Source organism: Camelus dromedarius, chromosome 2 (genome assembly GCF_036321535.1).
Source record: "Camelus dromedarius isolate mCamDro1 chromosome 2, mCamDro1.pat, whole genome shotgun sequence".
Classification (NCBI taxonomy): Eukaryota; Metazoa; Chordata; class Mammalia; order Artiodactyla; family Camelidae; genus Camelus; species Camelus dromedarius.
Genome location: NC_087437.1, coordinates 122,519,633 through 122,543,229, shown reverse-complemented (window position 1 = coordinate 122,543,229; position 23,597 = coordinate 122,519,633). Strand labels below are relative to the sequence as shown.

The following is a 23,597-nucleotide window of genomic DNA, read 5'->3' as shown; positions in this document are numbered from 1 at the left end:
AAGAAACGCAGTCGGCCGAGTGGACCAACTAGGAGGAGGAGCTACTCCCTCCAGGACAAAGAGCTTTGCAGCCAGACCAGCTGGACAGGGCCCCCTCCTCACTCCAGCCGCCCCGGGGCCTAGGCCAGGGGCCCCTTTATTTGCTCTACGGAAATTAGAAACTTCAAAGTGCTTGCCGACCATGTTCAGAAAAGGTGGCCCAGGAGCAAGGTCTCGTTAAACCTTGGTGACTTCAGAGAAGAGGGTGCTCTCTGTCCCAGCCGCACCCCTGGGTATCGGGATGCTGGGCAGCGCCTGCCCTCGCCATACCACTCATTCCGTGGCATCTGTGCCTGGTCTCAGCTTTGAATCTCACCCTCCTAAGGAACCAGCTGAGCTCTGTGGACACTGAGGACACCAATTCTGGCATCCTTCCTCCAAATACCACCCTTTTCTTTGTGAAGTTTCTCTGACGAACAGAAATGCTTAGTGTATTCATATCACTGGGCTGTCCTTCCACCACAGGAGACCTCCTGAATGTTCAGCAGAGGAGAGTCTAAAGGCGCAGCACGGGGACCCGCAGGGCATCACCTGCCTCTGTAGACAAACTTCATGGGCTCCACGGCCAGCGCGGTGGCTACAATGTCGTCTGCATTGTGTCTGCGAACTCCCACCACCATCAGCCCGTCCAGCTTGCCCACGACAAAGACCAGGTCATCCTGAGGACAAGGGTGAGGTCAGGGCTCAGACCCTGCTGCAGGCGCTCATGGCACATGGAGACCTAGAGACTCGGCGACGGGGATGGGGAAACCCAGGGCGGGGCGACCATGGTGAAGGGGTCTGACAGCCTGGTGGGGTGGAGTGGGAGCAAGGGGGCACCCAGGGAAGGGGTCAGCACAAGAAGGGTCAGGGGTGGGAATATGGACTACAGCTGTGGGTGAGGTCTGTAAAGGACCTAATGCTGCTGGGCCAAGGGCCAGGATCCCAAACTCGCATCAGTGGTGTCTGAAAGAACTGCATCCCGGGTCTCCAGATGCCACTGGATGCCGGCAGCACCCCTCCCCCGGCCGTGTGCCCAACTGGAGGCCCGGGTCCTGGCAGCGGGACATACTCACAGGCCCAATGAAGCCCAGCAGCCCCGTCCTGGTGAAAGGCCTGTCGGAGACGGGTGCTCCCCCAGCAGTCACCGGGACCGTCTGCACAGAGTTGGGGGGCTGAGGTCAGCCGTGGTCCGTGGGGAATCAGTCAACTGGCAGGCAGACAGGCGCTGCCTGCACTGGGTGTGGCCCCTCAGATGGGTTGTCACCCGCTGCCCTGGTGGGGAAGAGGCTCCGCGGGGCCAGAGTCCCTGCCCACTGCGAGACCCGCTGGGCACCTGGGCCCTGCACGGCCCTCACGGCCTATGCGCCTCCCCCCGATCCCTGCGCCTGGCCCAGAGGAATGGGCGCGTGCTGGGCTCTCTGGACAACCCAACTCCAGCACACAGAGTGCCAGCTGCCCTGGGCCAACCTCAATCCGCCAGGCCTGAGGGCACCTGCTTAGCGCTGACGCGGCAGTGTGGGCACCACGGAGGCAGAGGGCTGCACTCTCCCCACACACCTCGCCTACCCCCTGCACTGCTGCTGCAAACTTGATTCCAATACAAAGGTCGGAACGAGGTACGGACCTCAAAGACGTTCTTCGTGATTCCAAGCAGACCGTAGTACGCTGTAGCAGTTGCACTGGAGTTGACACATATTTCTCCAACTTCATCAGTTTTACAAAGATAAGGGGTACCTTCCACCTTCACAACACAGACATTAGCTAGAAAGAGAAAACCCTCAAAGTCATGAAGAATGCGTTTAGAAGGCTCATTCACAACGATCTGCTCGCTCGGTGTCTGCAGAGCAGAAACGTTTTGTGTGTTTCATGGCACAGATACGTCACAGCCTGTGTGTCTCATATGGTCCGTGGAGGAAGCCTCCTCCACACAGGAACCACGGCGGCCGGGAAGGGCCCTCAGACACGCAGACTCCATGGCCCCCCCCTGCACGCCCTCCTGAACCCCCGGGAGATGGCCACTGCCTCACACCATTGCCTTCGAGGCCAACTCCCGCCCCGGAGCCTGGTGGACCCCTCTCCGGGCCGTGGGCTAGTCCCATCACGCAGGCCTTGCTGCGGCCCCTCCCATAGCCCCTTCTGTCTTCACCAAGCAGCACCCCGACGGATGCTGCTGCCTGCGGCCCCGCCTCTCAGCTCCGGGGACCTTGCCCATCTGGTCACTACAGCCATGGCCACCTGCCGGGCCACAGAGCAGGCATCCAGAAAGGCCCTGACAAGAGCAACACACACACCAGAACGCACAGTGGCCCTTAAACAGAACTCAGACCCTCAGGGACGAACGGAACAACCTGCAGTCCTGGGCGCACTCCTTCCCTCGCCTCTGCCTGAGGTTTCCTGGTGAGTTCTGTCTCAGAGACGCAGCGAGGAAAGAGGATGAGGGCAACCAGTCAGCTGTGTCTGAGGACTTGCAACTCAGATGGAAGCTTCAGCAGAGGGTCAGAGGGGTGGTGAGTGGAGGGTGGGGCTACAGTGCACCTGCTGCCAGATACACATGCTCACGTGTACTCACACAAAACAGAGACCCCACCTGAGTCACAATCAGACAGAACCCACCAACCCTGCATATCGTGGTATCACACACCCTGGGGCTGACACAGCGGGAGGCAGTGCATCTGACAATACAAGACACTAGGTCAGGTCTGCACTGCCCGGCAAACAGACGCACACTCGGGAGCAGGTACACACACACATGCCCAGGGGACCACGTGCACACACACACACACACACACACCCCCAGGAGAGCACGTGCACACACACACACACCCCCCCCCAGGGGAGCACATGCACACACACATGCCCAGGGGACCATGTACACGCACACACACACACACACGTTTATGGAAAAAATTAAATGAGCTCTACTATGAAAGTCCTTAGTTTCATTCAAAAGAATCACCTGTTATAATATTCCAACAATCTTTTAAAGAAATACTGTGCTCTCCTCCTGATAACTAAGAATTAGACCCCGTTCTTTATTCTTCTTAAAATGTTCATCCTCATGTTCATTCTTCATAACTGATGAGTCCTTATTTTTGGTAGACTTACACAAAGGGAAAAAAAGAGAACTCATGTTTCTAAAAAAGTGGAGCTAGAAATAAATGTGAATGTCCAGTCTTGTTCTAAGTGTCGTGACCTCTGCACACACACAGAGTCAGACAGCCGACCTGAGGCCGTCCCTCTGGTTCCTGCCCTGTCCCTGACCTGGGATTACGCGGTGTCCACGAGCACCTGGGGGGGGCAGGGCTGCAGACACAGGGCCAGGGCCTGGGAGCCTGCACCACTGGCAGTGCTGGGCGGGGAGACCGATGCAGAGCAGGAAGCTGGCCTCCGGAGGTCATCTGGTGGGTCCAGACAGCAGCTGGGACCCCAGCAGGGCCAGCGTGGGTAGGAGGGGAGCTGGAGCTGCCGTGGGGTCACCATGGGGAGAGGGTACCTCAGAGCACATAGCAAGCAGGGCACACCCCACTCACAACTGCCACGGGGCCTCCCAGGTCGGGCTCTGCTCCTCCTTCTCCCCATGACACTGCACGCATGTTACCACGTGTGCAAGCACCCACGGGAGATCTGCAGGGAGATGGCGCCCTCACCCTGCCTCACTCACTGCCGCAGGAGGCAGAAAGCCCACAGCGCGGGCATCCTTCAGGCCCGCGGGGCCCTTCTGGAACCACTGGCGCTCCTGGGAGTCTTCAGTGCCAGGCCACTCACTTAAGACGTCCTGGCTCGGACATACGAGGCAGCCTAAGAACTGGGTCATCGGCAGACGTGGGTGAGGCATGAAGACGGCCTGGCGCCCTGCAAGCTCCGTCACTGTCTCCCAAACACCAGAGAACCAGGGCTGGTTCACAGGCCAGAAACACATCCCACAGTACTTTAGCACAACTTTAAACTTGATATAAAGGGAGGCAAAAACTGAAAAAAATATGTTACAAATTAACATCCCAGTTTCCACGTGGAACCACTTTAACATGCGCAGGATCCGTGCACTTCCTGAGTCGTGGTGGGTCACTCGGCCACAGGACAAGAAGCTCTCCAGCTGCAACCTTACCTCCCGGCATCACCTGACCGACGTCCTGAACGGTCAGGACCGACAGCTTCTCTTCTGCATCCACCCTGATCACCCCGTGACTGAGGCCGCTCATGGACAGCACAGCTCTTCTGGGAGGAGGGCCTCCCAGGTCGGGTGGCCTGGAAACAGAACCGGATTAACAGACGGGCACCCCGAGGCTGGAGTCTGGCCTGAGACTGCACACAGGGAGGACGGTGGCAGCTACCCAGCCCCATCAGCCCGGAGCCCATCCAACTGCAAGCCAGAACTGCCCAGTGCAGCCCCTCCAAGGCCCAACCGCGGAGGGCATGAGAGGAAATAAAGTAACTGCTGCCGTTTCCAGGCACCGAGCTTGGGTGTGGCTTGTTACACATCAGCACTAACTGGGGTGTTGTATAGTCTCCAGTGAGAAAAACTTACACTGTCAAGCAAAAGAAAGCACCACAGATGAAGGAATGAAAATGCCTTACGGTCTGTGAAGGATACAGATGTTCTTTTGAGTGCTATTCATTATTGAAATTTTAGGATTACTTACTACTATTTACAAATACATGAACGTAACACAAGACTACACCTGAGACTAATTTTCTAACAACTGAATTGAGGGTAGAAAGTCAACACGAAGTCACCTCAGCTACCCTCTACCCCAGGATGGGATGAGCTGGGCACAGAGGTGACCCGGGCAGGAAGGCGAGCAGAGGGCACTACTGCGGGGGCCTGGGGAGCAATACGGGGGTGAGCAAGGAGCACGAGGCTGCCCTCCGAGGCCTCCCAACCCCGCTGTCCACCTTCAAACAGAGGAGCACAAAGAGAACACAGCCTGGGAGCGGTGGGGCCCGGCAACTTCTCTGCGGAGGTTAAGGGTTCTGCAGGTATGGACCCCCATCCACGGCTGATGGGCATTGGATGCTGGCCACCCCACCTTAGAACAGGGGCGAGTCCTGGGCTGCAATGTTCCCTGTGGGACACAAGCCTTCCTGACCTGAGAAGCACACAGGAAAACAGCCTGTGTGTCGCAAGAATCTAGACATTATCGCCCAGGGAACTGCTATCCAGCTCACGCCACAAACCCAGGCTGGTGTGGGGTGTGCAGCCAACACGGTGTGGAGTGTGGCACCTGCCCAGGGCTGCCCCACCGCAGTGCAGACGGGCCTGGGAGACCCGCCTGGGGCGAGCACTGCTCACGATTTCTACTGCTCAGGAACAAATGATCCAAATTTGCTACCACAGGTGATTCAGCTGAATGAGGAAGCGTTAAGTGTCTCCAAGACAGAGCAAGTGGTCAGCTACCTGCGGATGGCAACTGTGAGTGCCTCCGGAGAACTGGCACAAGGACAGATGACCTCTGGCCTCAGTCCTCTGGACTGGAAGACGTTGAGGAATGCGTCACAGGAGGATATGGACCCTGCGTGAAACAGAGAGGGGGACACGAGGTAAGTGGAAGGCTGACGGGCACACAGCTTGGAAGGATGCCCGATACCAAGCCTGGAGGTGGCACCCCTTCCACCTCACAGGTATCCCAGCAAAGTCTTGTGGGGAGGGGGTGGGGCTGTTTCCACAAGAAACGAGATGCATTTTCAAATCACCAGTAAAGAAACCCCTGTGTTGTGTCTGAGATCTACGCAGGGCCAGCCCCACCGCATCTCCTCGTAGGTCTGCTAAGTGGGAGGTGACCGAGGGCATTTACGGAGCTAGAGCTGAACCTTTCACAGCACAGGCCCAGGTGCACATGCCCACCCTCCCCCAGACAAGCCTCAGAGCTGCACAGTCTGCCAAGTGGCCTCAGTCAAGGTGCCAGGGATATGAAAACTCAGCTCCCATGAGGCTAGGTGCTGGCTGCTAAGGGCCTGAATCAGCACAGCCCTGCACCCACTGGCCCCCAGGGCTGCACCACGACCTGCAGCCCTTTGCTGCAGCGAGGCCCCAGGAGAGGAGAGGACCTGTCACAGGTCCTTGTGTCCAGCCTCCGCTGGGCATGGGGCACACCAGAGGACAAACAGGATAATCCAGACCACTCAACGCTACAGGTAACGATGGGCACGCTGCATGGCAGGGGTCTGAGGTCTGTGGGGGGCCGGCCTGGGGAGGGGCCCCCTGGCAGCTGGTGGGCTGCGCTGAGGGTGTGGGTACAGATGCAGAGCAGCCAGCAGTTCTGCAGGATTTTGGAAGCAGGACAAGGGGCCCTGTTTAAGTGTGGATGGGCTGCTAGAAGGCAGGGTGCCCTCCCAAGCGACGGGCTTCCTAGGAGCCCAGGGGGATCAGGGCCACACTGGAAGGGGATCAGATGGAAGGCGGCCTCTGGTCCAGGGCAGTTTCGATGCATGAACAGTGACACACAGTTGTTAAATCAGTGAAACAACTCCCACCCACCCAGTCAAGGGTTCTGCTGTGGGAAAATCCCACCAAAGGTGAACCAAGGCTCCCGAGGATGCCCTGAGCAGGCCCTGGACCACAAGCAGCTACACTCAGACCCCGTGCAGAGCCTGGGGCGCCGGCCAGGAGGACGCGGGGCGGCCAGGCACTCAGAGTGGTCTGACCAGTGTGGTGGGCGCAAGGCCACAGGGCAGGAACTCAAAGGAGGCTCCTTGTCTGTATCTACACCCTGGTCAGCTGGGTCAGAACCATTTCAAATGCAGGGCCTGACAAACATGCCCGAGGCACACTCGTGAGTCACGCGTCTATATTCACATGACACTGCGGCCCTGTCCCTCTGGAGGCTCCAGGCCTGCAGGACCCGCGGGGCTCACTCACAGGGGTTCGCGCCGTCGGCCACAATCAGCATGCGCAGGGAGCTGAGGCTAACGTCCCTCTGACCGCGCTGAGCCAGCAGAGACCAGTGCATGTCACGGGACTTCACCAGTGCGGCCCGAGCTGCAGAGAATGGGGATGGGCCTGGGTCACAGGGAGCAGATGCACAGGTGCGCAGGCAGCACACAAGAGCAGAGATGCGGCTTCTTCAGGACACACAGTCTCTGCAGCCGAGCCTCACAGGCGGCTTAACCCACCCCATCCTGTTTTAACTGAAAACCAGCTCTGAGGTGTAACGCAGGGACAATAAGCTCACTTTCAACTCTGACTCCCAGACTCTCTTCTGTCTTGTGCTGCCCCTCCCGGAGTTCCCGACTCTCATAGCCGCTCGCAGCTGTATGGTCGGCCCATCAGCTACCAGAGCCCTGGGGGCATGTGGGGTGGGCAGGGAGGACCCAGGGTGCGAATGGGCAGACTGGGCCTCTCACAAGTGGGCAGCACCTACCAAATGTCCCCAGCAGGCTTCAGTCTTCCTCTGTTAAACAGGATAAGCAGAGACTGTCCCACTGGGGACGATTCCAAACACACTACAGAGCACCCACACTCAGAAAGAACGTAGGTCGAAAGCCCACACGGGCACCCAGGACAAGTCAGTGAGAAGACGGAAGAGGCCCAGCCCCCGTGCTCCGCAGGTGTGGCTGTGCTCAGGAAGCACCGTGACTGACCAAAGCTGGACAGCATGGCAGGGTGAGGCCCTCGGGGCAGACCCATCGCTCTATGTCATAAACTTCATCTGAACAAACAGCTTTGCTACTGGTGTCTTGCAAAGCCCTAACTTAAAATTAGAATCATCTGAAGTACGAAGAATTAGGAGCATTTGTGTGAGAAAACACAATTAGGAAGAAATCCGTGGCCCCTGTAGAAAAGAGCTGTTCTCCCCAAGGCCCCTCCGGCCTTGCTTGCAGGACAGCCTGCAGCTGGCACCGGGAGTCAGGACCAGCGTGGATGGGGGAGCCGAGCCACGACAGGCTGGTGGATGGGGCTCCACCGCTCACGCCTGCTTTATCTTTTCTTCATCACTGAAGGTCAATTCAGAGAGGCTTCTCTAATGCAGGGGGAACCAAGTGATGGTACGACATCCTGTTACCTTTATATGCACACACTTTCTGAATCCAGGAGAGCGGGTTTGCCTTCATCAGCGCGTACGGGATGCTGACCACGTGCATCCTGTTCAGGACGCTCTGCAAAGAGACAGGCTGTCAAGGGCGGGGCACCAGCCCCACCAGGAAGGGAGGAGGGAGCCCCAGTGCTCTGCCCACAGGGACAGTGCAGTCAGAGACACTTCAAGGGTTAGTCACATCACCTAAACATGGGGTTTGGTGCCCCCATCATGAAATGTCCCAACAACCAGACCACAACGCGAGCGACACTCACTGTTAACACTCCATGCCACAGGCCAGCGTCCCTTTTGAAATCCAGCACATTTGTTAATGTTTCAGCTGAAAGTGGACAGAGATGGTTAAACCGCTGAGGGACCGTCTTCACAAGTCACGTGCGTTTTCAGAGAAACTCTGAGGTGATTACATCATCAACCAAGACTTAGGAAACACAAACAGCATTTCCAAACACCATGCAACAGGTGTCAGTAATCCTGGTTATCTACTCAAATTACTGGAAAGACATAAAAGTAGAAGGTCATGTGTGGATGAAAGCAGAGCAGTATGCCAACCACTGATCTGAAAACCCAGACAAGCCTCAGAGCCCGTGTGAGGCGAGCACAGCCCATGTGATGTGAGGCTCGGGGCGGCTGGTGGTTGCCCTGCTCAGCCCGACGCCCACACCCCTCACTTCCTGCAGCACCGAGGCCGTCATCCAGCACTCCCAGGACACGTCACATGCTCCTGTGTCACTTCCCTTCAGAGCTGCTGCTTCCCTCTTGCCCCTTCCCTCTCCCGAATGTGATGGGCATGTGATGGACGCCTTTCAGGGAGCAGGAGTGGAGGGCAGTCCCAGGGCTGCCCCTCAGTGCGCCCTGAGCTTAGTGCTCCAGCTGTGCTCTCGGTGGGACCCGGCTCCAGGCCCCACTTGGGGCTGAGGACAGAGCCTAGGGCTGCTAGGTGCACCCACGGGAGAAACACCAGAGGTGAAGGAGGCAGTGTGATCGTGTGCCAGGAATGCTGCTGCACTGCGAACAGGAGTGCTGCACATGTGCCCCCTTGTTGGCTAAAGAGCCCCAATTGTAGGTGATGGACGTAAGGCCGGGACTTTTAGTTGACAGAACTGTTGAAACATTCTGTAGGCCCTTCAGTGTACCTACAATCATTTTCCAAACGTCCACTGAAGTCTTCAGCTGTGCCTTCAGCTACCCCTTGCTTTTATACACTGGTATTTTACATCTTAAACATACCATTCAATTCACTTTCTTGTTTTGTCCAATTCCAGTATTTCAACGGGAAGAAGTAAAGTTCCCCACGCTGCGCACCTGGTACTCCACGGTAAACGGGGAGCTACTGTGCATTACTAAGAGACAGGCTCCTTCCAAGGAGGTTCTGCTGGCACACCCACGTGCACGACAGCTTAAGCCAACGCCAGTCACGGCGAACAGTTAGAGTAAGTGTGTCTTGACGGGAAAACGCAATGTGCTGGGAGCAGCCCACTGGGCCCCGGGCAGCGGGAGGGAAGCGGGTTTCACCCTGTTAGGTCAACAGATCACCCTAACCCCCCCTGTCCAGGGGAGCAGGGGCCCCAAGTACCCAGGCTGCTGCACGACCTGGACTGAACAGCAGATGCCACATGGGGCTGGCTCCCACACGGTCAGTGTCCAGGTGCCCTGTGCACGGCTGCAGAGCCGCCCATGTGCCCTTACCTTCCGAGAAGCCGCAAGCTTGGGTCAGGGCCCGGCACTGTGCCAGCAGGGACGCGTGGGGCACTGCGACCCCCACCGTGCTGCCTTCCTTGCTGGTTTTATACTGAAAGATTTCAGAAACAAGCTCATGAGGTGACATTTCTGGAGGCCGAGGTGGCACCTCCCTCACTAACCACCTGTTCGGCTGAGTGCACTTCACACTGGGGCCCCCAAGGTGACAAACTTGGCTGTGGTGGGGCCCAACCTGGGCAGGTGCTGAGGGCGACTGTGCACCAGGCCCCCCACCAGGCCACATCCCAGGGGCAGCGAGGGAACTGGCAGGCATGAAAGCAGAAGGACCTGCGTGAGTCTCCATAGGAACCTGCACGTCTCTGGGGTGAGGACAAGCCGGTAGAAACTGTGGCCAGTGGCCCCTCATGGCAGCAGTGACACCCGCAGAACAAGTCCCGGCCAGCAAAGGTCCTACCTCGATGTAGGCGGGCCCAGTCCCTGAGTCCCGGGCCGGCGGGAGCCAGTCCCTGGGGGGCTTGGTCAAGTGCTTCCCATCCACCAGCAGCCAGGTGAGGGGGGGCCAGCCTGCAAGGAAGCAGGGGACATGGCGCAGGTGCGGTCAGAGGGCCCCGCCGTCCTCCACGCGGCTCGAGCTGCTGACACGAGGACGCGCCTCCGCCCCTTAACCTGTACTAACTTCTGCCTGCCGGCCAGTGGCTACCACACTGAACAGCACAGGTCTAGACCCTGAGCCGTGAGGCGCAAGGTTCACCAAGGCCTGAGACAGGGCCTCACTTCTGCTGAAGGCCCTTCCGCGCTACCCAGCGACCAGCTGGAAAGGGGGTCTGAGCGCCCGTTTACAGAGGGCTCAGCCACATGCCACCCTGCCTGTGGGGCCCACCTTTGAAGGTCGCCACCTCTCCGGTCTGGGCCTTGGGCAGGCCCTTCTGACAAGCGTCCGTGGTCAGGGCCAGGGTGATGCCACAGCTGCCCAGCAGAAACCCGACCTGCTGGCTGCCGGCATCCTACGGGAGACAGAGGCGGCAGGAGGCTCAGCCACAGAGCAGAGCTCTGTTTTCACCCTTCACAAAGCTTCTACAGCAACTTAGCCCTGTATCAGAATACACTATATTTTTTTCAAAATGAAATGTAATTTTATTAATAAAAGGATTTTTTTTTAATAAAAAGGTATCGTTTTTGCTGTGACATATAAAGTTCTGGGTAATGGGCTCATTTCTCAAAAGTTTTTTTCTTCAAATGACATTCAGCAGCATTTTAACAAACCCCCAAATAATTAAAAATAGCACTGAAATTTCATTTGATTACCTGACCTTTAACACTGACTTACTTCCACACAGAAATGCTCATTTCATTTTAGTCATGTCTTCTTTCACATATGTCCCTCTGTAACATTTTATCATTTTCTTCTAACAAGTTTAACAAAGTCTATTTTTTCCTAAGAATCTCTACTCAAATATCCATTCATTGTGTATTATTATCCTTGGGGATACACTGCTTTTACTCACAAACTTTACTTCTGGGATTCTTGCGTACTCTTGCTAATAACACGCATGTTAACAATTGCCTGAACACTGGGTTATAATAGGAAACTCTGGTTTTCTAAAATACATGCCAAGTCTAATACATTTTTCAATAGTCAGATTACTGATATTTATAGCTAAAATGTGGCAGCCACCCAGAGCATCAGCACCCACCGCGATCGTCTGTCAGCAATGAAAGTTGCTTGCTGTTAAACAACAAACAGAAATGCAAGAGAATTTCAGTCTTGCATGTTGAAAGCTATCACCAGGAAATGAGCTGACACATCGGTGTAATGATTTACTTATCCCCAAGAAATGAAAGCTGTTACCAATAAACAGTTTTGAGAAAAAAAGTTTCACAAAATCTCATCAAATCCCAAATTCGATTCACTGGAGGAAAAACGTTTGTTTCTGTCGGGGAATCCACAGAGGTGGTCACTAGCCCCCAACGGCTGCTCTAAGTACCCCCTCTTACCAGCAAGACAGTAAACAAGGGTCTGGAGACGGGGCTGCCCGAGCGCCCCTGAGGCTGGCCCGCCTGCCCTCCCCAGACAGCACCTGGAGTGAGGAGACAGAGGCCCCGGACTTGAGAGCCGGCTGCACCCCTGAACTACCTTCCTCGTCAGCGGCACTTCTATGGGCACAGGAACCAGCCCTGCCAGGAGGCACCCGTAGAATGCCACCATGAACGCCACCGGATTGCTGTTCGGAAACACCAATGCCACCTACAAGGGTACAAAGAAAACCCATGAAATCCCCTCTAGAATAACTCTGTCGTCTGAATATCTGCTGCTGAGATGGAATTTTGTTCAGAAAGTATACTTCGGGGCTTAATGCTTGGTCCTTAAGTTTCTTCAACCATGTAACTTCTAATATGTAGTTTTTAGGTTGAGGTCTTTACCCCGCGTGCAACCACGTAGCGTTAAATTCTTGGTTTTAAAAGGCAAGTCCAGGGGGTCTGCCTGTGGGGTCTAGATCTGGCTCCATCCACTCTGACCATCCAGGCAGCAGCAACTCAGGGAGGAAGTGGTGGGCCGTTACCTGCCATCGACCAGCGCAGGTGAAAAACACCTGGACATGAAAAGGGAACCAGGAGCCAAAGTGCCTCCAAGTTATCTCCCAGAAGAAAAAATTCTGACATCAGAGTTTTGCTTGGACAGACTTTCACTCAAGACTGAAACACCAACAGGGATGTGAGGTAGGCACAGAGCCCCTCAGTGGAGACCCTCCTGGGGGCCACTCCCTGCCGCTGGCTGGTCACTGTGAGGCCACCCCTCCCCACCCAGCAAGGCAGCCGCTTTTAACATTCACATCTTCCTTCTGCTAACTGCTCTCACCTTTCTAGACGCTGTGCTTATGTGGCTGTAACTAATTTTTGAAAGTATTCAGATACGCATTTTACTTCCTCTTACTGCAGGTGACTACTGACAATTTTGAGTTCTCCCCTTCCTCTTCTCCCATCGTCCCAATTTCCACTTCTTATAATATCTAGTTGAATTACAAGTTATTTATGGAATGACATTGTTGTAAGCCCCAAATATTGCAATAAGTATGCCTGAAACCATCAGTGATGGTTCAGAACAATATCTGAGTCTACTGTTAACACGAGGCCTTTGAGGACACAAAATGAAGGGCAACTGATAACCCACGACTTCAAAAGACAAAATTTAAGCTATAGCTATGTTCATTCTGTACTTGAGGTCTGGAAATCAAGCTTCTAACAAGTCTGTATGTTGAAAACGGCAGAGATCTCCTTTGAAAGTTGATGCTAACAGTGGTTGTTCCCTTTTAAGAACTGTGCCTTGTTGTTTGGTACAGGACGTGCGTTTTCAGAGCATCTGTTATAAAGAGCCGTGTTTGTTCACTTTTATACAGCACATCACCGCAGGAGGACGGATTCACCACTCATCTCCCATCACTCACTAACTGGGGCCTTGTCAGTCTGTTTGTAATTAACCTGACTCCCTGGATTCACCTGCAAGTCAACAAATTATTTGGAAGTCTTTGTCCTTGCAAGAACTTATTTCAAGAGAAAAAAAATTAGAGATTCTCAGACTCATTTTAAAGCACAGCATGAGTCGGGGTCTCGCAGGCTTGTTCTAAAGCACGAGGTGTCATGAGGCATCGTTCTTGCACTGTTTGTGTGGCTACATTCCTTCTGGCGGCAGCGGGCGCCACCTCTCTCACCAGCGTGCTTCCTGTGTGCACGCCAGCCACTTAGGCCTGGGCTGCTCCACTGGTGTGTAAGCCCTGTCAACGGTATTTCCAGATAGCCAGCCGGGCAGGTGAGCTCATGGGTCTCACCAGCTGCCGACCAGCCCGCCCTACCCACAGCACCCATCCTCCCAGTGCTGCCTGGGCTGCTCCTGTGGGGTGCCCCTGTGGCTCTCCTGTTTGGACCACTCACTCATTTGGCTGAAGCACATCCTCTAAGAACTTCCCAAGTAACTGCTCACGAGTCCAAGATTTTGAGTCCTGCCTGTCTGAAAACGGTGACCCCATCCTCACAGCAGTTAACTCTCCAGGAATAGAACTTCAGGCTAAAATCATACTCCCTCCGAGCTCCTGAACTCTGCTCTTCTCCGGTATTACACCGAGAGGTCCCAAAGCCATAGGTTGCTGAGCCCACCTTCCCCTGAAGGCTGCGAGGCCCTTCCTGCGCCGCGGCCGACCCAGCCTGGGGGGCTAGTGCTTCAGTGGGTCCCTTGCACTCACTGCAGGCCCCGCACCCCAGCTCCGGGGGACGGCCTTGCATCATTATTGTCATTTAACATTTCCACTCTGTTCTCCTTTCTCTTCCTGGAAGTCCTTCAGTCAGATACTGGGCCTCCCTGATCAGGTCTAACTCCTACTCTCCGCCCTCGTCTTCCCGACTAGCATCTTTTCCTGGTCAACAGAGCACCGTCTTCACCTCACACCTCCAGGGATAGTAATGCCAATTTTTTAAAAAGTTTTTTTTCTGTGTCTGGCATTCCCTCCGAGTCCGTTTGTTTCCTCTTCCTCCCTCCCTCTCCCCTAACTCCTTCCCCTTTGCTTTTTTTTTTTTTCCTTTCAGGTCACACTGACGACTGAGGCACCCGGAGAGTCGCCTGAGACTGCATCATCCCGTCACCTCACAGCTTCACTGCCGGATGATCTGACTTCAGGCAACTCCCTCCCAGGGGATTTCACCACTAAGTGTGCTGATTTTCACCTACTCTCCCGTTTCCCGCTCTGCACCTGTTCCACCCTGGGTTCCCAAGTCTGGCTCAGCTTGCCAAGAGCAGCACTGTCCTGCAGAACTTTCCACGGTGGTGGAAGGGCTCTACTCTGAGCTGTCAAATAAGGTAGCTTCAGCCACATACAGTGACTGAAGCCTGGAAATGTGCTTCCTGCAACCAAGGAACTAAAAGTTTAATTTCATTTTACTTGGGTTAATTTAAACAGCCCCGCGTGGACAGTGCAGGATGTGGAACTCAGCTGCAGCCTCCCCTGCGTTCCACCTGGCTGGGGGTAAGGGGTGCCCGGCCACGTGGACGGGGAAGAAGGTGAATACAAAACACAGAATTTCAAAGCAAGGTCAATGTTTCCCAAAAAAACTTGAGCTTTGGAAATGTAACATTTATTAATATTTGATACTAATACTTTTATTAAAATCAACATCCATAAAGTCAAAGAGAGAAGTTGAAGAACTGGTAAATGGGCAAAATGAGGGAGCAAAAAGAACCATCACGTTATCGACATCAACACAAATGTTTTCCATACTTAATACTTTCTCATTGCTGACTTTATACTCCTTGTGTTAATGCTGTTAAGTCTAAACAACCCATGTCAATGAAACAGATTTCAGTCTCTGTTCTCACTCACTCCAAAAAAGTTACATTCTAGTTACTTACTCTGTCTCCAGGTTTAAGCAGCGGTTCATTCTTACTAGTCAGTTTATTAAGTAGAGTATAAGATAGTTTTAAACTCCGACTCCAAAGTTTGCCTAAAATAAAATAAAAATACTAAGCAAGGTAAAATTTAAGAAACTATTAATTAACATTTTAATGTAGCAATCATAACACCCCATAACATACCATTATTACTCTACTACTGATAATGCAGGTAGTTTTCAGGTGATAATTATTTTGTACAATGCTGAAATGAACATAATAGCTTTATCTTAAAAACAACTTAGATTTACTTTTCTTAACAGAAAAATAAAACAGTACTTTATTATAGAAAATTTAGAATATAGAAATGCCAGCTGAATAAAGTGTTCTTTCTGTTATGTATGTACACACACACACATACACACACACACATGCAATTTTCGGGAAATGGGATCACACTTCACGCTGCTTTTTCCAATCAACATTGCATTGAGAATGCATTTTCATGTCATTGAACAGGTCTTAACTGCGTCCCTTATGAGATTGGCAGGGTTCATTCAAACCACAATTCCCGCAGTGGGTCACGTCTTCATCTCCACCTTGCACTCAAGAGAAGACAGTCACGGAGATGCTAAGCCAGCCAGAGCCCAGGGCTGCTGCAGCCGAGTACCTGGACCCCTGGGCGGCCCCAGCCCTGCGAGTCCTGCCCACCACACCCATCCTGGGGGATGCTTCACTAAGGAAGGTGCGACAGAGACACAGGACAAGCGACCAGCAAGGGAGGGTCTGGGAGGCAGAGGCAGAGGGTGAAGAGAGGGCGAGAGGACACAAAGCCGGAGTCTGCCCGACACTGAAGCACCCTCTCCTCACCCTGCGAGATGCACCAAGGGGGAAGACAGAGCCACGGCTTCACCCTCCCCACCTCTGGCAACTGCATGCCTTCCAAACGAACCCCACTTCACTGTAACCCACATTCAGGCGCAACATGGTAAGATAAGTGAATTATGGAGCCTGAGAAATAAATGAGAAAAAATATCCTCAACTCAAAACATTATTGCCTTTGCCTACATAAAAAGGTCAATTCAAGATGTTAATAACTGTTAACACAGTTTAAAGATTTCCAAACTGAGTTCAGCTACATATAAAACAATAATGCACTGTGATCAAGTTAGTTTTATCTCAACAAGGCAGAGGTTTAACAGAAAATCAACATAATTTGCCACAATAACAGAATAAAGGTGAAAAAAAGGTAAAACAATTTATCATTCAGGATTTTCAAATTCCTTCTTAAATCCAGGATGAAAGGAAACTCCTTTAATGTGATTGTTAAAAGTCATCCGTAAAAATCCTATCAGAGACACCACAATTAATGGTCAGATACCATTAATTGAGATACCAAGAGTTGGTCAAGAACATTTGCCGTTTTACTCGAAGTCTCAGCCAATGTGACTGGGGGAGGCGGCAGGGGAGGTAAAACAACTGGAAACAAAACTGTCATTATTCACAGATAATGTGACCGGTGTGTGTTATGAACCTTGTAACTGAAATTAGCAAGGCTGTCACATACAACAGCAATATACAAACACTGTTTGAGATCTAAGTACCAGCTCCACACTAAATACAAATTTTAATGATACTATTTACAGTAAGATTTAAATAAACATGTCAAATACCTAAGAGTAAGTGTTACAAAAAATACACAGCGCCTTCCCCAAGAAAATCATAAAACACTACTGAGGCTGAGAAAGATCGGAAGGAAGGGAGGGACCTGTTGCGTCCACTTGCGGGAAGACGCCGCAGTGCAAATGTGCTAATTCTCCTCGAGTTGCTCAAAACAACCACCCACCCTTGGCAGGTCCGTCTGTGACACAAGCTGGTTTTAAAATGGACACTGACATAAAAGGGCGAGGACAGCCAAGACAGCCTTGAGGAAGGAGCTGGACAGGTAGGCTTCCCCTAGGGACGTCGAGGCTGGTTACACGCGACGGCAGTGGAGAGGGCGTGGTGTCAGCACAGGGCAGACTGAATCAGTGGGGTAAAGACAGATCTACCCAGGTGTGGACGACAGGTGGCACTGTGACCTTTCCTGAAAGGCTGGCCTGGAGCCCAGGCCTATACCACACACAAAAACTCACTCTGGTGGGGACGGCAGCTCTAAATGTGGGTGGGAAAACAGCAGCACCCTCCCTGGACACCAGAGCAGCCTCGGCTCGGTGGGGAGGATCCTCACAGAGGGGAGAAAGGATGCTTGCCATGTGGGGGTGAGCGGCTGGGGCTCAAAGCAGGTGATCCATGCACCACAGGCCACCAACAGGACTGGTATCCAGGACACATGAAATGCCCACAAATAATCCTGTATAAAAATGTGCAGAAGATTCAACAGCACTTAGCAAAGAGAAAACCCAACGACTGAAAACAGGAAAAGATCTCAACCTACTTAGTCATCAGGAAAATGCAAATCAGCACCACAATGAATAGCACCTAAATAAGCCCGCTGGTGACAGGGAGCAGGGGGCTCATGCTGATCAGGGCAGTGAAACTGGAGGAGTCTGGAATTATCTGATACATGTGAAAATCTCATAACCCCAGATCCAGCTAGCATCTCCTCTCCTAAGTCTACACCCTACAGAGATGCACACAGCGGGATGTTCCCAGCAACAGTGCGTAACAGTCCACACTGGAAATGACCCAAATGTCTATCGGCTGTATAATGGATACACAAGTCCTGAAATGTCCAATATTCGTTCCACATCAGAAGTGAATGAGTCACAAGAACACTCTGTAACATGGATGAGTCTTAAAAGCGTGACGGTAAGAAGGCGCTGTTTCCAAGCAGGAGAAGGCAGTGGTGACAGACCAGCTCTCCCCTCTAAGATGATTGCAAAATTGGGTAAAATGCAGAACCACCTGCTGGAGGCAGCAAAGACAGCCAGCAAAGACAGAGAGGGTACGACTCTAGTGGAAGCCCCTGGGAGGTGAGCTGCCCTCCTACAGCTGCTCTTACAAAAGCTGCGGGTGCGGGGATCCGGTCCCCAGGAGAGGGGCAGCTAAGGGCCTCGCACCCACCAAGTGCTGCTGCTGGGCATGGAGATGGGGCCTCGGAGCAATCTGCCGAATCCTGAGACCTCTGAAAAGCCAGAGCCCTGAAGTCACCACATAAGACAAAATCCACACTGGGGGGCCCCAGATGAAGGGGTCACACAGAATACACCAGTTTTAGGGAGTCTGAATAATGGAAAATAAAAAAATCTCCAAACTGAAGTAAATATATAAAAGGATGCAAAATATAAAAAAGAACATTAAAGGCACGTGGAACTCAGAAAAGTTATTAATATAAACGTAATCAAGAGTCCCAGAAAGACAGGAGAGAGAAATGGGGAAGAAACAATATACCAAGAAATTATGGGGGTGGGGGTAAGAGTAGAGCTTAGTGGTAGAGTGTATGCTTAGCATGCACAAGGTCCTGGGTTCAATCCCCAGTACCTCCAATAAAATTAAATAAATAAAAATTAATTAATTAATTAATTAAACCTAATTACCTCCCCCCAAAACAAAACAATGTCCAAAAATAATTACTTAAAAAAAAAGAAATTATGGCTGTAATTTTCTAAAACTGATGAAAAATACCATCCCACAGATTTAAGAAGTCCTCTGGACCCCAAGCAGGAAAATTTCAAAGAACATCACACCTAAATACATTGGTAAGACAGATGTAAGCCAGAGCCAAATGAAGAGGAATTTTTAAAAAGCAGAGGAAAAAAGACACATTATCATCCAGACAGCAACAGCCTGGCACCTCGCTTTCCAGAAGACAGCACTGACTTAGAGCACCAAGGATGCCTGAGCACCTTCAAGAAGGAAGACATGGGGGGCCCGCAGGCCAGAGGGAGAGGTGACCATGGCAAATGAGGGCTAGTGGGAAGGATGGTCCAGCGAAGGGAATGGGGAACAGCGTGACTCCTGACTTAAAGGCAGAGCAGTGGTATCTTGCAGGTGTAGCAGACACAGACTTAAAATGAAAGACAAGGAGAGAAGGTGTCACAGGCTGGCTTCTTCTGGAAGCAGACACTGAGCCAGAGCTCGCACGGGAGGTACTCCCATGGGGCAAAACGTGTAAAGGGAAAAGGGAGACAGCCAGGGTGGGCAGGAGATGCCAGTGGACCGCAGTCTCTGCAAGCCCCACAGGGCGACCCGGGAGTCGGCTCTCTCGTGAGGAAAGTCCGTGCTGAGCAGACACAGGCCCTGTCCGAACACCTCACATGACCTGGACCCGAAGGCTGAATGCAACAGGTGGAGGCTGCCAGCAGCCCACCTCCTCATAGGTGGGCGGTGAGCTCATTTCTTAAAGAATTACAGACGATCTCCCTAATGAACACAAATGCAGACTCTAAACAACACACTGCCAAATAGGATCCAGGCATTTACCAAAAAGACAAGATACCATGGCCAAGTGGGATTTATTCCAGGAATGCAAGGGCTGCCTAGCATTTGAAAATTAATCAACAGAATTCACCAAATTAGTGGGGGAGGGCAGAGAAACCAAATGATCACATTGACAGAACAGAAATAGATAATCCAAGATGAAAACCTTTTAGCAAACTAGGAGCAGAAGGGACCTGCATTAACTGACAAAGAATTTCTGCCATAAAACAAGTAAACAAGCTACAGTAGACACCGCACATTGAGCCCAAACGCTCTCCACCTAAGACGGAGGAGGGCTCCACACTGCACTGGTGTTTCCAGTTCGCACAATGAGGAAAGAAAGGAAACAAAAAGCCAAAATAATTTTGGCATTGTTCACAGGTGCTATGACTTCTGCACAAAGGATATCCAAAATTACAATTAATAAGCCAAAAATAATTAATATGTTAATTTAACAAGATTACTAGATACAAAGTCACCATTTAAAAAATCAATTGCATTTCTCTTTACAAGCAACAAATGAGTAGGAAAAAAGTTTAATCATTCCTTACAATAGGAATGAATCTAATGAAAAAAAATGAAGATTTCTGTACTCAAAAGTATAAACTATTCCTGAGAGAAACTCAAGAAGGCCTTAAAAGGGGGTAATATTCTAGGGTCATGAACTGAAAGATTCCCTAATTGTGACAATATTGATTCTTTTGAAGTTGAACTATGGATTCAATCCAGTGCCAATCAATATCCTGACAAGAATTTTTCTGGAAAAGGACAAGTTGATTCTAAAGTTCATTTGGAAATGCAAAGGGCTGATAGTCAAGGAAATCTTGAGGAACAATCACAGGCTGAAGGACTCACATTCAGACACAGACTCTCACCTGTGGTAATTCAGGGAATGCGGGGGGCGGCAGGTGGTGAGACAGAACAGACCCACGAGCACACTGCTCACCTGACATGACAAAGCTGCACCCAGGGGAAGGTGCCTTCTCAACGAGTGACAGTGGCTCAATCAGACGTTCACATCACACACAAAACTAAACTATATGTGGACCACAACACCTGAATGTGAAAGGTAAAACAAGTCTTTAGAAGAAAAGATAAGAGTATCTTTGTGACCTTAGGTTTGGCAAAGACTTCCTAAACAGGACAAAAAAGCACCATATAAAAGGGGGAAAAAAATAGATGAATTAGACTACATTAGGTTAAGACTTCTTATTTCTCTAAAGCCACAATTAAAAGTGTTAAAAGGTAGTGCAAAGAGTGGAGAAGATGTCTGTAAAACATGTATTTGACAAAAGGTGTGTATCTAAAACAAAAAGAAGCAAGAAAGCGTTAACAACCAAACATAAAAATGAGCCTAGGATTTGGGTAGTTCACAGAAGATACTCAGGTGCCAAAACATGCATGAAAAGCCCCTCAGCCGTCAGGGAGTGAAAATGAGCACCAGGACCTGACAGCTGCCCCCCTACGCCAAGGAAGACTAAAAGGAAGTGGACAGTCAGGTGCTGAGAGGATGTGGAGCAACTGAAACTCCTCCCACAGGGCGGGGGGAGTGCAGATGTTGGGACACTTGGGAAAACTGGTTGGCAGCACGTCCTGACGCTGACCTGTGACTCCTACGCCCACAGCAGCACAAGTCCCCCAGCAGACCCACCGAGAACATTCATGACAGCACACACAGTAGCCTGCTGTAGACACAACCCAGATGTCTACCTACTGCAGAGCATGTGTTCTCAGGATGGAGTACCATCCATCAGTGAGGGTGAACGAACCACGCTGCACAGAGTACACGGGAGAGTCTCACGGATGACGCTGAGCCTTCACAGAACCCGCCCACACCCAGCAGTCGGCAGGGCACTGGCCTTGGCCGGGGGGACTCAGGGTCTGGGGACCGGAAGTGCCTCTAGGCTGAGAGCTCTGTGAAAACGCGTTGAGCCAAGTGTGCAAGATTCGTGTTACATAAAAACAAAATGGAACCAAAAGACGGCAAACACAAAAAATATGCACTGCTCGATGCCATTTGTACAAAGTCAACATTGACAAAACTAAACCCCGCTGTTCAGAACTGTACACAGATGTGAACTCTCAGAACCACCGGGCAGGGAGCGTCCCCTTGGGTGCGGCAAGGGCAGTGGTCTGGAAGGGCGCCTGGGGGGAGGCAGGGCTCTGTCTACCCGGCATCTGAGTAAGTGTGTCAAGATCGCTCCCTCGTGTGCACCCAGAGGTGTGTTTGCACCACAACACATAGTGCCTCACAGCTAAGCCGGAGTCCGGCTGCTCTCTGCTGACACTTGCCGTAGGTGAGGGTGCAGATGGCCTTCCCAGCAGTGTCCAGGGCGGTCAGGCACGGGGCTTTGGGCTGCGTGGTGCCCCACTGCTGCAAGGCGGCCAGCAGCGAGGGCGGCCAGTCAGTGCCCGTGGCCGGGGGCTCCCCCTTCAGCACCACCATCTGGCTGCCCTCGGGCTTGGGCTGGCTTGGATCTGGCTGCTGCACTGCAAGAAAAACAGAGATGTAAAATCAGCACCTCACAGAACCAGGCACACATTCGTCTGCTAAGCACTCACATTTCATAGTTTTCTTCTCTAAAAAACACCAATAATAAAAGGCTACCATCAGGAAATTTGGATCGCCTTATCATTAGCGTCATCACAGCCCCACGGCTAAGGACAGAAAGGGACCCAGCCACCGGCCAGGACGAGTCCTGGTGACCCTGACCCCACACGACCCCGGGCGCAGCAGGGACGGCTGGGCCTGGGTCTCAGCCAACCCTGACGACACCTGGGAAGCAGGCACTCACCCCACGTACAAAGGGAAAGTGAGTGCAACACTTCAGTTTGGGCACCCAAACCATGTCAGAAGGAAAAAGAAAGTAAAACCTACTACATTTCCAGTGGATATGCAACCCAAATTTGCCCAAATGTAAGAAAGACGGTCCTAAAAAGCATTTACAGCATTGAACTTTGAATCTGAAAGGTGTGATGTGATTACAGAAACCTGCACTGACACCATGTCTAATCGCCGAGTTCGAAGGAGACACTGGAGCTGGCCCGAGGGGCAGAGCCGTGCGCTCCCGAGGCTCACACCGCACACCGGTGTCCGGTGTGGCGCTTTACTTCTCTTCCTCTTCTACACATTTATACTCCTTTCTGTTTCTTGGTCATTTGCTTTTTAAAAGTAAGTCTATATTCTTTTTTTCTAAATATGTATATAATTCATAAGTGACAGGCTAGAATCCTGAAAAGGAGCCCAAGCTTTGCTAAAAATATAATACTTTAAAACAAAGGGGATATAAGTATTCCGGATTTAGAGTTTAAATAAAAATTTAAATAGTGTCAGTAAAATCGAATCTTCAAAGTATTCCTACAAAGCATGATGCACGGCCCAGAGGCAGGGACGCACCTCTTAGCTGCACAGGAGCAGTGAGCCTTCTACCTGTCAGACAAAGCCAGTGGCCACATGTGATACTGTTCCTCCTTCACACACAGTGACCAGAGTCTGGAAACGCACTCTGCTGTGTTATAAAGTCACAGTGATAACCCAGGTTCAAGGTGCATTTGTCTGTATCTCCACCGTAACGGCCACCCCATTCACACAACTGTGGGCCAAGGGCCAGGGCCAGAATGCTCACCTTCCAACAACTCCTCAAAGTCATCCACGAAGAACTCCTTCAGCGGAGGGCGCTTCGGCCTCTTCAGTGTGTTCAGAAGCTGCTGGATCTTGGAGGACACCCTGCTGTTCACAGGGACACCTGTCACAGAAGGAGGAGGGCTGAGGCCAGGGGCGGACACCAGGCCCAGAGACCACCTACATGAACACGTCGGAACCTGTGAATCCAACCCAGCGCTGGCCCGTCAAATAGCCAGGCTGGGATTTATTAGTTCGTCTATTTCAGTTCAGTATTTACTGAAGCCTTCCAGGAACTGGAACTTGTCCTAACTGAGCTGTTTTCAAAGTGATCCAGGGGCCCCTGGGGGTTTACTTGAGACCCTTTCAGGGGCTTCATGAGGTCAAACTACCCCTATGTCACATTAGCTGGTATCTGCTCTTCCCC

General features: G+C 51.9%; 1 protein-coding gene and 1 long non-coding RNA gene across 12 annotated transcripts in view; one reads left to right on the top strand and one right to left on the bottom strand.

Moving 5' to 3' along the window:
- Positions 1-23,597, bottom strand: part of DIP2A (disco interacting protein 2 homolog A) — an 83,195-nt gene that overhangs the window by 27,244 nt on the left and 32,354 nt on the right. For 9 of the 11 annotated variants that reach the window (XM_031461233.2, XM_031461224.2, XM_031461238.2 and 6 more), the window contains 15 exons: positions 23,175-23,294; positions 21,841-22,038; positions 15,148-15,239; positions 11,887-11,997; positions 10,633-10,756; positions 10,207-10,316; positions 9,741-9,843; positions 8,309-8,373; positions 8,022-8,115; positions 6,878-6,997; positions 5,417-5,531; positions 4,127-4,266; positions 1,646-1,782; positions 1,095-1,175; positions 571-698 (listed from right to left, as the gene is read on the bottom strand). In XM_031461233.2, coding sequence (XP_031317093.2) covers positions 571-698; positions 1,095-1,175; positions 1,646-1,782; positions 4,127-4,266; positions 5,417-5,531; positions 6,878-6,997; positions 8,022-8,115; positions 8,309-8,373; positions 9,741-9,843; positions 10,207-10,316; positions 10,633-10,756; positions 11,887-11,997; positions 15,148-15,239; positions 21,841-22,038; positions 23,175-23,294 — 1,738 coding nt within the window. Of the gene's footprint in view, positions 1-566; positions 699-1,094; positions 1,176-1,645; positions 1,783-4,126; positions 4,267-5,416; positions 5,532-6,877; positions 6,998-8,021; positions 8,116-8,308; positions 8,374-9,740; positions 9,844-10,206; positions 10,317-10,632; positions 10,757-11,886; positions 11,998-15,147; positions 15,240-21,840; positions 22,039-23,174; positions 23,295-23,597 lie in introns of those variants that run through there. The other 2 variants (XM_031461266.2, XM_064476863.1) reach the window with 2 other exon arrangements.
- On the top strand, positions 6,022-14,933 carry LOC105090593 (uncharacterized). Its single transcript, XR_837274.3, has 3 exons — positions 6,022-6,153; positions 9,317-9,484; positions 14,328-14,933. It is a non-coding gene; the product is annotated as an uncharacterized LOC105090593 (long non-coding RNA).